General features: G+C 43.9%; 1 protein-coding gene across 5 annotated transcripts in view; it reads right to left on the reverse strand.

Moving 5' to 3' along the window:
* Nucleotides 1-3,295: 3,295 nt before the first annotated feature.
* The window catches only part of LOC130273075 (uncharacterized), a 99,580-nt gene continuing 87,338 nt past the window's right edge, over nucleotides 3,296-15,537 (reverse strand). For 3 of the 5 annotated variants that reach the window (XM_056519277.1, XM_056519276.1, XM_056519275.1), the window contains 5 exons: nucleotides 8,012-8,076; nucleotides 6,738-6,961; nucleotides 6,525-6,647; nucleotides 5,932-6,077; nucleotides 3,296-5,291 (listed from right to left, as the gene is read on the reverse strand). In XM_056519277.1, coding sequence (XP_056375252.1) covers nucleotides 5,060-5,291; nucleotides 5,932-6,077; nucleotides 6,525-6,647; nucleotides 6,738-6,961; nucleotides 8,012-8,039 — 753 coding nt within the window. In that variant the 5' untranslated portion in view covers nucleotides 8,040-8,076 and the 3' untranslated portion in view covers nucleotides 3,296-5,059. Of the gene's footprint in view, nucleotides 5,292-5,931; nucleotides 6,078-6,524; nucleotides 6,648-6,737; nucleotides 6,962-7,319; nucleotides 7,463-8,011; nucleotides 8,077-15,537 lie in introns of all 5 variants that reach the window. The other 2 variants (XM_056519279.1, XM_056519278.1) reach the window with 1 other exon arrangement.

The raw sequence follows: 15,537 nt of genomic DNA on the forward strand, positions 1-15,537 counted from the left end.
CCCAAAGAATAAAGAACACATGTCATTTTCACCAAATTGTACGGCGTGAAAACGAAACCTTCCAAAATTAGCAAAATTGCAGTTTTCTTTTTAATTTCACCATACAAATAGTATTTTTTTTGTTGCGCCATACATTTTATGGTAAAGTGAGTGATGGCGTTACAACTGGTCACGCAAAGAACAAGCCCTCATACTAGTCTGTGGATGAAAATATAAAAGAGTTATGATTTTTTGAAGGCGAGGAGGAAAAAACGAAAACGTAAAAATAAAATTGTCTGCGTCCTTAAGGCCCAAATGGTCTGCGTCCTTAAGGGGTTAAGTCACCTCCCATTTTTGCAACAACATGCCCACCTTCCTCTTGGTGGTGCACTGAACATCTGCATTTAACATCTTTATTCTCTTTTGTTGCTTAATAATACATGTGCCAGTTTTTTTCTGCACTTTGAAGTCAGAATTCTGGTGCACATGCTCTTCTTTATTTCCCCCACTGTGTGAGAACATAGTTTAAATATTAGACAGTTTTGGGGACATCTACCCTAAAGTTCTAGCAATTGTTTTTAAGCTTACTATTTTTTCATTTGTGGATGCATTAAAAATTATGCTTGTCAGACAAATGGTAGTATATTTTCACAAAGTTTTGTTTTTTTATTTAAAAAAGAAAAATCATATCCATTTTTATCTTTCTCAGTCTTTATACACTATTCCAAACCTATAGCGCATGTGTAAACACAAAAAATTTGTACAGTACTATGATTCAATGCTATTTTATATAGACAATAATGTTAAAAGAATGAATATGATTGAAAAACATTTTTGAATCAGGATGAAAAATTTAGGTCAATCATGACTTTCCATCCTACAAAAAATCTGGTAAATATGTAAATGGTATATGTATTGGAAAAGTTTTGTCAGTAGAAGTCAAGTGATTCCCAACCAGCATGCCTCTAGCTGTTGCAAAACTGCAACTTTCAGCATGCACTTCCAGCCTTTGGTCTTCTAGGCATGATGGGAGTTGTAATTTTGCTGGCAGACTGGAGAAACACTGATCTAGATATACGATTCTATAAAATTTTCAAGAACAGAATCGTATGAACTCGGTGGATACAAAAATCATTATGTGAACGCAGCCTAATACCACCTGGATGGGTTTGATAAAATTCAAAGCAAATGCTGCAGAAACCCATTAACATGCAGTGGCTTTCCAGTTACAATGACATTTCTGAAACAAATCTGCGATATGGGAACACACCCAACAATTCAAAATTCATTACATTGTGTCCATACTATAGATAGAGCAACTATGAACAATTCTTACATCTACAGCTTAACATTTCCCTCTTATTATTATAAACTATGTAAAATGCCCGTCCCGGCTTATGTAAAATGTCACCTTAATAATATGACATCATCACCATTAGAGATGAGCGAATTTTTGAAAAATTAGATTCGGATGATTCGCCGAATTTTCCGAAAAAATTTGGTTCAGTCCAAATTTATTTGTGGCAAATCTGTATTAAAAATGTCTATTTCTGACATACAGAGAGCCTCACTAGGGTTGTAGAACACTTTGCCTTGCTGTAACACGCATAGGGTGTGTGCTGGGTTAGTGAAATAATAGAGGCGTCACTATGCAGATTAGAGGCGTCACTATTAGAATCACCATCGCAGAGTGGCACAATGACAGAGCCTGGAGCTGGCATCAGCATGAGTAGAACATATGGTGGCAGTATGAGACAGCCTGGAGGTAGCATCAGCAGCATCAGGAATCCTGAAAGTGACCCGGTGACATAGTGGGGTGGTGGGTGTTAATACCAGTACCCGGTGATAAAGGTGGGTGAAAAACTTGGCATCAGATGTGTGGCATCAGGCGGGTGGCAGGATCAGAATAGTAGCTGAGGCAGGTAGGCAGAAGAAAAGGGTATCTTTTGAAAAAGTGCTAGTGTGCACAAGTAAATATTGAGGATATGCATTACGTAAAACATGACTTTTAATAATATTCTTAGGATAAAATATATTTACCCCAATTTTTTTTTAAATCAAACAAAATGAAAGTTGTGCAAAAAACACCATGTGCAACCTACACCACCAAGTATTGATGTGATGCAAAGACCTCTAAAAGGTGGAAGGGAACAACGTATAGTTAATTGTAACCGGTGGGGGTAAAACTTCCCCTGTAAGGCCCTGCTCTCTCATTATTAATTCCCTTCTTGGCAAGTGTTACTCGCCATAATAAGGGCGGCCCCACACAGAAACCTCTCCCTATTTCCACCTGCAAACACTGCCATTTCCCAGGGTTTTTAGGTGGAAATAGGGAGAGGTTCCTGTGTGTGGGGCCGCCCTTTTTAAGACGAGTAACACTTTCCTCGAAAAGGTGGAAGGGACACAATGTATTGTCCAGTGTAGCAGGTGGGGGTAAAAAATTCCCATGTAAGGCCCTACTCTCGCCCTATTAATTCCCTTCTTGGCTAGTGTTACTCGCCCTAAAAAGTGCGGCCCCACACAGGAAACTCTCCCTATTTCCACCTAAAAACCCTGTGAAATGGCAGTGTTTGTAGGAGGAAATAGGGAGAGGTTCCTGTGTGGGCGAGTAACCACTTGCCAAGAAAGGAATTAACCCCTTCCCGACCTATGACATACCTGTACGTCATGGGTGGCAAGGTGTTCCCGACCCATGACATACAGGTACGTCATGAACATTTTTGCCGCTACTCGCGGCACCCCGCAGCGCCCGGAAAGATGGTGGCTATCACTGATAGCCAGCCATCTTACCATGCCACCTCGGGGGGTTTCATCCCCCACCCCACCCCCAGCGATCGCTGCTATCAGCTGGTCAAATCTGACTAGCTGATAGCAGCGTTTCGCTATGAAAATACTTAGCAGCGCGGTGTGTGAGTCCCGATCACGGGGATCGGGACACACACCGCTCTGCTAAGTGTCCCTGACCCGTCCCCCGGTGTCACTTACCCGTCCGAGCGGTGTCCCGAGCGGTCCCGGCGGCGAGCGGTGTCCTCCAGGCGGTCCCGGCGGCGCTGCGTCCCGGAGGTGAGTTTCCGGCAGCAGTGCGGCATCTTCATTGGCAGCAGTGAGATCACCGTAAAGCGATTTCACTGCTGCCTCTGGGAGTTTCAAAACTGCAACTCCCAGCATGCCCAGACAGCCTTTGGCTTTCTGGGCATGCTGGGAGTTGTAGTTTTGCAACATCTGGAGGTCCTCAGTTTGGAGACCACTGTATAATGGTCTCCAATCTGTGCTCTTCCAGATGTTAACAACAACCTACAGGTGTGGAAGACCACACAATAAATAGTGAATATACCCCAGTTAAAAATAATTTATGACAAGTATAATCATGTATAAAAGTAATTTTATTGAAATGTATAGTTTAAAAAATACATATATGTATATCTAAAATCACAGAATCAATTCATAAACGGTAGTAAAAAAATATATATAGAATATATAAAAAAATAAATATGAAAGTATAAGGTGGATGCTGGGGTGAGAGCCTGTATGCCAATATAATAAATAAGGAGATAAAATAGTTCTTTGCGAAGTCACAATGCTAGTAGTGAGCTGCAATTAATAGTTTATAAATCATAAATAAATTATAAATTAATATCTGCAAGGGTTGCATGCACAAGGTGAGGGGAAGGAGGGGGGAAGGGCGTAGTGCAAAATGTGCAAAAAAGATGTGCAATACTTGTGGAAATAAATTACCACGCAATGGCCGGTGAGGGCAACCAATTATATGTGATAAAATTATGGATTAATAACCAAAACAAAAGGTAAATGAATAAAACATGACACTCAAGTGAGTTGCAACAAGTGAAAAGATTTAAAAATTAAAAAATTAATTAACCGTGCAAATGAAGTGGACAAGGACTTGAACATGCAGCCTAAAGAAGGGAAAATAATAACACCTGGGTAACACGGTATAGTGCTAATAGTAAGCAATAACAACCAACAGGCAATGGGCAGCAATAGTGCAGATAGCAGCAGATAGATAGCAGCAAGTTTAGGTGGTGACTAGCAACAAGGAATAATATGCAGGAAAGAAACGGTCTAGTATAAAACTGGCACAGGACTCACCCCAATCCACATCCACAACTCCGACGCGTTTCGCCGGAAGCGGCTTTGTCAAGGAGTTAGGTGGACTGGGATAGTCTCGCTATAAGTAGTAAATGTATGCCAATGAGGAGTGAGGAACGCACCTGTTACGGGACACTGGGTGATGTAAACCGGAAATGGCGTCAGGTCACATGAGCGGATCGGCTCATGTGAATGAGACCGAAATCTCGCGAGAGGAGGGCCGTGTAAGCCGTCCACGCCTGGGGTACACTACTGCGCATGTATGCTGGCTCAACTCCCATATAGGGAGCCAGAGACGCGCAGGGATGGAACTAATGGCGCAGGCCACACAAACATGGCCGTGTGCTATAATGTGGCGCATGTGCGCCGGGCCCGGTCCCTAGAGGCAGAAGATGCCTGTGGCCTCACTAAAATGGCTGACTGCCGATAATAAATTTAAGGGAATGAAAAGATGTATAAAGGGTAATAGTTAATGAGGGGAAACAATAGGATCTAAATTAAATCAACCATGTAGGATATATGTGATGCATGAATTGTGTAAGGATCTGTGTGTGCACGTGAAAATAAACACATTTGTGCAAAAATAGTGAAAGGGCAGGAAAAAAATATATATATGTATATAGGGGGGAAGAAGAGAGGGGGGGGGGGAAATGAAGAGGGGTGTGAATAGGGATACTGTGATGAATTAGACCTGAGTGTACAAATATGCCATGGGATTTAAAGCTGGGAAGGTGAATGAATGGAAGTGATGAAATAAATAAATAATTGTGACAAGTATGGAAAATAATAAATACATTAATGTTGCCAAGTGATAGGATATGGGGACAAATAGAGGAGGGCATGATAAATGAAATGTATGTAATATATGAATTGTACATCAATAAAAGAGGATGGTAATATAATAGCCAAAAAATAACTATAAAAAACACATGAATAAACATACATGATAAGGTGGGGGGCCCCCCATATAGCTTTAAACATAATTTAAGAAAGACAAATCAATATTGTATGAAAATACATACATGAACCATCCACAGATAGTTAATTGGACAACACTACTGGTAATAGCAACAATAATAAATACATTAAAGATATATCGAATAGTACATAAGGATGGGGAACATGGGAAAGGAGGAGAGAAAAGGAAGAAAAAGGGGAGTCTCCCGCCATATTGATAGAATGATGAGCAAGATGTATTGTAGACCCTACATAAATAAACAATAATTGGATGAAAAAAAGAGAAAAAATTACAACAATGAAAAAAGGAGAATATCATAATTACAAACAGCGAGAACAACATAGATAAGGATATTTGAGTGAAATAAATACACATAACATAGAAAAAAACCACATAAGAGACGGAGAAAACAATAATAGGAATAGATGGACAAGTGCAGGAAGTATGTATATGTGCGAACCATGAAGGAAAAAAGGGGGGGGGGGAGAAAGGGGGGGGGAAAGGGGGGGGAAAGAAGGGGAAGAGGGGGGAGGGGGGAAGGGGGAAGGGGAAAAGGGGGGGGGGGAAAGGGGGGAGGGGGAGGGAAAAAAGGGGAGAGAAGGGGAAAGGGGGGGGGAGAGAAAGGGGGGGGGGGAAGAAAGGAAGGAATGGGGGAGGGGAAGGGGGAGGGGGGAAGAAGGATACGAGAGGACTAAAAGTTGTGAAGGGAAGGGGCCAAAAATAAATGACCATAATGTGGGAGAAGAAAGAATGAACACAAAAAGAGGGATAATGACATATGGAGAAAATCGTGACATATAGTGATGTTGGAGGAAGAGTGATAGTGATGTAGTGATAGCAATGTAAAAGATAATGAAAATAACCACAGAAAAATAGATTATACTTACAAATAGGAGGCAAAACTGTTGATCTCGTTCAATCCAGCCGGAGTTTTTGTTCCCAAAATTTCGATCCATTTACATTCTTTTTGAGCGAGAAGAGTTTTCCAATTGCCGCCACGAGGGCCAGCATAGACCCGATCAATGCCCCGAACCTGTAAAAGAGATGAATCACTGCCATGGTACTTCTTAAAATGTCTTGCCAAAGACTTCTGATAGAATGGATCTGGTCCATCCTTCCCTGCTTTTATGTCCAGAACATGTTCCCTCACGCGTCTGCGGAGTTCGCGTGTTGTCATACCGATATAAATTTTGTTGCATGGGCACTTAGCATAGTATACTACACCCTTGGTTGCACAGTTAATATGATGAGTAATTTTGTAAGATTTCATTCCACTGGCATTTTCAAAGGTAGTATTCTTTTCTATGTTTGCGCATGCAACACACTGCCCGCAATTGAAACTGCCCCATTTGGGGCCTTTTGATCCAAAAAGATGAGATTTATTAGGTCCCTGATGGTAACTACGAACCAAAGAATCTTTGATATTTTTCGACCTTCTAAAAGTAACAGAAGGATTTTTGGGAAGGCATCCAAGAAGTACCTGGTCTGTCGTAAGTAGGGGCCAGTATTTTGCAATTGCTGTGTTCATATCTTGGGTCCGTGAGTGGTATGTTGTGATGAATCTAACGGTATCGGAATCCTGTTTGGTGGTACGTCTTTTAACCTGTAAAAGAGTATTGCGATCACTCTTTTTGGCTCTATGGTATGCTTTAGTCAAACAATTGTCATTATAGCCTCTCTCTTTAAAACGTACCTGAAGATCTTCAGCTTGTTTCTCGAAGTCCAAGGTATTGGAACAGATACGTCGTGCCCGAAGATATTGTCCAGTTGGGATGTTATTCACTAGGTGTCGTGGGTGTCCGGATTTTGCATGAAGTATAGTGTTGGCAGAAGTACTTTTTCTAAAAAGGTCAGTGGAAAGGAAACCGTTGTCATCTCTTATGATCTTAACATCAAGGAATTCAGTAGATGTAGTACCTATATTGGTGGTTAATTTAATATTTAAGTCATTTTGGTTAAGCCTAGTAATTAGGTCTTGTAGTTCAGTGACCGGTCCCTGCCACACTAACAGGATATCATCAATATATCGCCACCAATATTGTATGTTCTCTATACCTGGAATGGGATCTGAAATAAAAATGTCTCTCTCCCACAGCCCCAGGAACAGGTTGGCATACGAGGGCGCACAAGATGCCCCCATTGCCGTGCCCTGGAGCTGCAGGAAGAGAGACTCCTTAAACATAAAAAAATTATGAGTCAAAATGTACTCAAGGGCCACTATTAAAAAATTACATAAATCAGAGTCGAGGGCACTGGAAGACAAAAAGAATCTTACCGCTCGTATTCCGTCACTATGTCGGATAGAAGTGTAAAGTGCCTCCACATCACAGGTAGCTATAACCATATCGGATTCGAGTTGCAAGTTGTCTAATTTTCTTAGTACATCATTGGTGTCTTTTAAAAAAGATGGCAGGGTCTCTACAATAGAGGTTAGATGATAATCAATGAGGCGGCATAACGGTTCACATAAATTTCCACAGCCAGACACAATCGGTCTACCCGGTGGACAGGTGGCACTTTTGTGTATTTTAGGGAGTAAATAGATGGAGGATACCGTGGGATTTTTTGGTAAGAGGGCCTCCATCTGTTTGGCTGAAAAAATGCCTTGGTCAACTGCTTGGTTTAAAATAATATTTAATTCAGATAAAAACCTTAAAGTAGGATTAAAAGTAAGTTTTTTATAACAGTCGCCTTGTCGTAGTTGGCGTAACATCTCCCTCTCATACATTTCTAGGGGCCATAACACTACATTACCGCCTTTATCGGACGGTTTAATAATGACATTTTTTAAGGATTGGATCTCACGTAATGCTTGACGTTGGTGATATGTCAAATTGTCATTTTGTATTGTCTCTGGGATCTGATTGAACTCCTGAGAGACTAATTTGACAAAAAGATCAATCTCTGGGAACTGTGTCAGCTGCGGGAAATTTTTGGATTTTGGTAAAAGGTGTGTAGGAAACTTACCTGTAGGTTGTGGTTCTTGTTCATCCATGAGTTCAATCAAAGTGCGTACCGCTTCTTGGTCAGTCCTGGTGGAAAGATCAGAGTTGGAAGCTTCAATGTTATGATTAAACATCTTTTTAAATGCTAGCTTACGTGCAAACAACTGCAAATCTTTGATGGCAGTAAAGCGATCAAATTTTGCCGTTGGACAGAATGTAAGCCCTAAACTCAATACTTCATTTTGGGCTTTAGTAAGTACATGATCTGTAAGATTAATGACTTTGGTACTTACCTGATTTTGGTCACGAGAATTGTAATTGCGTTTCCTAAAGGTATTCCTTCCACCATAGCTATGTTCTATTTTTCTCTTCCTTCCAGAGAATTGCTGTCTGTAGGAAGATGATGTTGTTGATTCTGCCCCCACAGATGCCAATGAGGACACCGAAAGTGATCTAGCAAGGGGTTTTGTTTGGTTCTGTCTCCATTTATAGACCCTGTTGGATTGGGCGTCCACCGAGTCTCGTTGGTATTTTTTGGTTTTCATAGTCTGAATGTCTTTTTCCCATATATTAAGGTTCTCATCAAGCTCTTTATTAAAAGCTTCCAACTCCATTTTTGAACACTCCTTTATAAGGGATGCCTGAGTGTCTTCAAGTTCACGTTCCATAGTATCAAGAGTATGATTATTATGCGAAATTAAAAGTTCCAGAAAGGTCTGGGAGCATTTGTTACATGCTTCTTCCCTCTTCCAGATGTTGCAAAACTACAAATCTCAGCATGCTTAGTCTGTCCAGGCATGCTGGGAGTTGTAGTTCTCTAACATCTGGAAGAGCACAGATTGGAGACCATTATACAGTGGTCTCCAAACTGTGGACCTCCAGATGTTGCAAAACTACAACTCCCAGCATGCCCAGACTGCCCAAGCATGCTGGAAGTTGTAGTTCGGCAACATATGATCCTTCAGATATTGCCGAACTAAAACTTCCAGCATGCCTGGGCAGTCTGGGCATGCTGGGAGTTGTAGTTTTGCAACAACTGGAGGCACACTAGTTGGGAAACATTGTCCGTTTCCTACCTCAGTGCCTCCAGCTGTTGCAATTGTTGCAAAACTATAACTCCCAGCATGCACTGACAGACCATGCATGCTGGGAGTTGTAGTTTTGCAACAGCTGGAGGCACACTGGTTTGGAAACACTAAGTTTGGTTGCAAAACACTTGAAAGTTTATTACTTAACTTAGTGTTTCCAAACCAGTGTTCCTCCAGCTGTTGCAAAACTACAACTCCCAGCATGCACGGACAGCCAAAGGGCATGCTCGGAGTTTGCAACAGCTGGATGTTTGCCCCCTCCCTCCAATGTGAATGTACAGGGTACACTCACATGGGCGGAGGTTTACAGTGAGTGCTGCAAGTTTGAGATGGCGCAAATTTTGCGCTGCAGCTCAAACTTCCAGCGGCAAACTTGCTGTGAACCTCTGCCCATGTGACTGTACACTAAAAACACTACACTACACTGACACTAACCTAAAATAAAAAGTAAAAAACACTACATATACACATACCCCTACACAGCCCCCCCTCCCCAAAAAAATGAAAAACGTCTGGTACGCTACTGTTTCCAAAACGGAGCCTCCAGCTGTTGCAAAATAATAACTCCCAGTATTGCCGGACAGCCATTGACTGTCCAGGCATGCTGGGAGTTTTGCAACAGCTGGAGGCACCCTGTTTGGGAATCATTGGCATAGAATACCCCTATGTCCACCCCTATGCAAATCCCTAATTCAGGCCTCAAATGCGCATGGCGCTCTCTCACTTTGGAGCCCTGTCGTATTTCAGGGCAACAGTTTTGGGACACATATGGGGTATCGCCGTACTCGGGAGAAATTGCCTTACAAATTTTGGGGGGCTTTTTCTTCTTTAACCCCTTATGAAAAGGTGAAGTTGGGGTCTACACCAGCATGTTAGTGTAAAAAAATAAATTTTTTACACTGACATGCTGGTGTTGCCCTATACTTTTCATTTTCACAAGAGGTAAAAGGGAAAAAAGACCCTCTAAATTTGTAATGCAATTTCTCCCGACTACAGAGATACCCCATATGTGGGCGCAAAGTGCTCTGGGGGCGCACAACAAGGCCCAGAAGGGAGAGTGCACCATGTACATTTGAGGCGATTTGCACAGGGGTGGCTGATTGTTACAGCAATTCTGACAAACGCAAAACAATAAATATCCATATGTGACCCCATTTTGGAAACTACACCCCTCACGGAATGTAATAAGGGGTACAGTGAGCATTTACACCCCACTGGTGTATGACAGATTTTTGGAACAGTGGTCTGTGAAAATGAAAAATAAAATTTTTGATTTGCACAGTCCACTGTTTCAAATATCTGTCAAACGCCAGTGGGGTGTAAATGCTCACTGCACCCCTTATTAAATTCCATAAGGGGTATAGTTTCCAAAATGGGGTCACATGTGGGGGGGTCCACTGTTCTGGCACCATAGGGCCTTCTAAAATCCCATTGTCGCTCCTTCCCTTCTGAGCTCTCTACTGCGCCCGCCGAACACTTTACATATGCATATGAGGTATTTCCTTACTCGAGAGAAATTGGGTTACAAATTTTAGGGGGATTTCTCTCCTTTTACCCCTTGTAAAAATTCAAAAATTGGGTCTACAAGAAAATGCGAGTGTAAAAAATTAAGATTTAGAATTTTCTCCTTCACTTTGCTGCTATTCCTGTGAAACACCTAAAGGGTTAAAACACTTACTGAATGTCATTTTGAATACTTTGGGGGGTGCAGTTTTTATAATGGGGTCATTTATGGGGTATTTTTAATATGAAGACCCTTAAAATCCACTTCCAACCTGAACTGGGCCCTGAAAAATTACGATTTTGAAAATCTTGAGAAAAATTGGAAAATTGCTGCGGAACTTTGAAGCCTTCTGGTGTCTTCCAAAAGTAAAAACTTGTCAATTTTTTTATGCAAACACAAAGTAGACATATTGTATATGTGAATCAATATGTAATTTATTTGGAATATCCATTTTCCTTTCAAGCAGAGACTTTCAAAGTTAGAAAAATGCTAAATTTTCTAAATTTTCATGAAATTTTTAGATTTTTTACCAAGAAAGAATGCAAATATCAGTGAAATTTTACCAATAACATAAAGTAGAATATGTCACAAAAAAAAATCTCGGAATCAGAATGATAAGTAAAAGCATTCCAGAGTTATTAATGTTTAAAGTGACAGTGGTCAGATTTTCAAAAAATGCCCAGGTCATGAAGGTGAAAATGGGCTGGGTCATGAAGGGGTTAATAATGCGAGAGTAGGGCCTTACAGGGGAAGTTTTTACCCCCACTGGTTACAATGGACCATAAGTTGTTCCGTTCCACCTTTTAGAGGTCTTTGCATCACATCAATACTTGGTGGTGTAGGTGGCACATAGTGTTTTTTGCACAACTTTCCTCTTGTTTGATTTAAAAAAAAAATTGGGTACATATACTTTATCCTAACAAAAGTTTTAGCTAATGCATATCATCAATACTTACTTGTGGTTTGATGCTGAGGAATGTCTGTAACTGGGGAACAGCACCTTAAATATGTTTTGCACTATTCATATTTGTGAAGTGTTGGTGTGGCACCTTGGTCAATTCACTCTGATGCATCAGGCATTGGTGAGTGGAAATCCTGGCTGATCCATGCCTGATTCATCTTCACAAAGGTCAGTCTCTCCACATTTTCATGGACAGACGAGTTATCCTTGGGGTTACTATGGCCCCCACCGCACTAAACACCCGCTCTGATGGGACACTATTGGCCGGGCACGACAGCTTTTCCATTGCAAACTCTTCTAGTAGTTTGGCTGCCCAGAGGTCCAGCGGATCTTCAAGGTGTGTTGACATGGGCATGTCAAGGTATGCCACCACCTGCTGGTTCAGGTCCAGCTCCAGGTCTACCTGCTGCTGATGAGTTGCTTCACTATGCGAGTGAAGAAAGCTACTGATCAGTGACTGTAGACTCAGGCTACTGCTGACAGAGGCTACTGGTACTGCTCCTGCCACCCCACCCCAGCAGCCATGGCAGTGGAAGGTGAGCACAGAGGGCCCCCCAAGTCAGACCTGCAAGAGGATGGACAATGGAGCAGATAGGCATTGGCCAACTGACTACGTAGGATGTCTCTGTAGTAGGTCAGTTTGTCCTCCCTCTCAGTGGGTGTAAAAAAGGCCCACATTTTGTGCCGGTAGTGAGGGTCCAATAAGATGACGAGCCAGAAGTCATCCCACTGCCAAATGGTGACAATTCGGCGGTCACTACGTAAGCAAATGAGCATGCATCGTGCTGTTTGTGCAAGTGACTCGGAGGAACTCCCTGCCTCCATCTCCACTGCATACTGCCACGTAGGGCTGGGCGGTATACTGGTTCATACCGGATACTGGTTTTTTTTCGTCGCACGATATCAATTTTTGCCCATATCAGCATGCCGGTCGGGCCCCTCCCCCCACCCCCGAATGAAATACTTGTGACGGAGCCGCAGGATGTGCCGGAGCGGGAGCCGTTGAGCTCACATGCGGTGCACATCCCCTCTCCCCCTGCAGGTGCTGCTTGTTCTCAGTGATCAGAGCCAGGGGAAAGTGCAGAAACTTCATCCCCTGGCTCTGATGTTTCCCTCAGCCCCAAGCCTGCTCCCTGCTCAGCCCCCCTCTCCGCTTCCCACAGGCTATTTGTTTATCATACCAGTCCCCAGGCACGGGCTCTGCAGGACCTCCTTCCCCCTGCAAGCACTAAATGTGACAGGCAGGCACAGGACATCTTATCTTCATCCCCGCTCTGTTCTCTGATCCCCGAGCAGGGACGGGGATCAGAAGCTCTGCCGTGCCCGTACATTCAGCGCTTGCAGGAGGAGAAGGCTCTGCTGATTCTTACATTCCCATCCCTGCTCGGGTATCAGAGAACAGAGCGGGGATGAAGATAAGATGTCCTGTGCCTGCCTGTCACAGGGGGAGAAGGCTCTGCAGCGGCTGGGGACAGGGATTATAAACTGCAGCGGCGGACAATGTATGTAAATAGCTGACAGTGCGCCCGTGGGGGGAATCACGATAGCGCTGCGGCTGACAGTTAACCCCTTACCCGCTATAGGGGCCATGGCGGGGAAGGGGTTATCTGTCAGCCGCTGCACTTCTACACTGTTTTCCACATGGTACCACGGTAATACCGTGATACCGCCATAACCTGAAAAAAATACCGTGATATAAGTTTTAGGTCATACCGCCCAGCACTACTACTACTGACACCGTCGTGCCCTGCACACATGCTGGAGGGCCACTGAAAGCACCTGCAGTGGAGGTGGAGGATGAGGAGGGGGAGTCGCCCACTGTCACAGGACCAATGGCCTGAAAGCATGGAGGCAGAAGCGGCCTTCTGTTCCACAGAATTGTGCAGGGCTGTTACTGCCTTCTTCGCAAAGAAATGATGGGTTGGGACTCTCCACCTCGGCTTGGCACAAGCCATCAGTTCTCTGAAAGGTGCAGAGTCCACCACTTGAAAAAGGAGGGACTGCAGCACCAGCAACTTGGACGGGAGCACATTCAGCTTCTGCGCCGTTGGATGAGTGGGCGCATACTGTTGTCTATTGGACATGGGTTCGCCAATGGATTGCTGGCGGAATGACTGACTTGAAGTAGGAGGAGCAGGAGCATCTGGAGCGACAGAAGATGGTATGATACACAGCTCCCTTTGGCTGAGGTGGTGGAGCCTTGGCTGGCTGAAACAGGAAGTGGTGTGCCACTGGGTGATGTAGCAGGCTGGACCACCACATCGGAGCCACAGTTCTCCCAGGCCGCTTTATGGTGGTGCTGCATATGTTGATGCAGGGCCGTGGTACCAACATTGGGACCCTGGCCACGCTTCACCTTCTGCTGACACATCTTGCATGTGGCCAGGTTAACATCCTCTGGATGCTTGATCAAAGACTGCCACAGCGCCAAGTAGCTGATTTTACCCCCAACAGTCCGCACTGATTGACTGCTACTGCCGCCAACTCCAGGAACCCCTGTTCCACTACCTCCCAGGAAGGTAGACTGACGCAAAGCAGGTGGTCTACCCCGGGCACGTTTGGCTACAGACTTTCCACTTCTGCCACCATGCTGACTGCCAACCATGGTACCACCTTGCTGGCTCAGCTTCTGCCTCATGGGCAACCTGCAACCCTCTTCTCCTGATTATGATGAAGCCCCTTCTGCACCTGGCTCCCAAGTGCGATCAGTTTCATCATCGAGTTGTGTCTGCACATCACTGATGTCCTCTTCAGGTTCCTCAACAGTGTCTAGTAGATCGTCTTCACTAATTAGTGGTGCTGAACCCACAGCATAAGATACTTTTGTGGGGGACGGAACAGCATAGGACAGGGACTGCTCCCGGGCCATGCCCATTGAGCGTTGTGTCTGAGGAACCCACCGACTGTTGACTGATGGTGTTAGATGTCACTTGTGATGAAGTGGATGACCGTGTTAACCAATTGATGATGGCAGATGGGTTGCTGGTCGAGACACGACCACTAGCTGATACTGGGAGCTCAGGCCTCTCGCTGCGACTCCTGCTGCCACTCGCCCCTAATCTGCTGTGACCTCTGCCTGATGAATTTAGGCCTCTGCAACTCCTTTGTGCACGTCCAGGCACTTCTCTGCCTGACATACTTAGTGCGTATATGAGGAGAGTACAATACGCTCCACTACGCCTAAAACAGTATTTGTCTCTCAATCTCACTCCTTCCTTATCATTGCTTCTAGGCTGGATTTAGGCTTGAGGTGAATCTCTGCTGTAAAAAGCTTTTCTGTGCAACACACTGCTCTCTGTCCCTCTCTGCAATAGAAAGCTGTTGTGACTGGGAGATGAATCGCTGCTGTAAAAATTATTTTCTGTGCAACACACACTGCTCTCTGTCCCTCTCTCTCTGCAATAGAACGCTGACTGGGAGGTGAATCACTGCTATAAAAATGATTTTCTGTGCAACACACACTGCTCTTTCTCTCTCTCTCTCTCTCTCTCTCTCTGTAATAGAATGCTGATATGACTGGCCGCAAGAGGGCTGTCGATTATATAGGGATGTGACATCACAGAGGTGGATGGCTGCATGTGATTCAAGGTAATTCCCGCCTTTCCAGGGTTCCTTGCCCCATGTCCTCACATGTGGATCCACCATGTTAGATGCCCAGCCCCTGGAGCCTGGACCGCACTAAATGGAGTTTAATGAAGCGATCGAACTGTGGCGATATTCGCATTCGTTACAAATTTTTCCTGAAATTCGTAACAAATTCATATTCCTCAGATTCGATTCGCTCATCCCTAATCACCATTATTCAGGCATGGAAATTACTCTAATTACCTGCCCTTTGAATACAAAGGATTCTGCCCAAACCCTTGGAAAATATTGAAATGTAAAACATTCCCTCTCATACCCTTGACAGTACATGCTGAGCTCTGCTGAATACAGCGCCACTAAAATATAATCAGACTGAGAAATATGAAATGTTCAGCTCTCGTCTGTAAGGT

The sequence above is a fragment of the Hyla sarda genome, chromosome 5, assembly GCF_029499605.1.
Source record: "Hyla sarda isolate aHylSar1 chromosome 5, aHylSar1.hap1, whole genome shotgun sequence".
In the NCBI taxonomy this organism is placed as follows: Eukaryota; Metazoa; Chordata; class Amphibia; order Anura; family Hylidae; genus Hyla; species Hyla sarda.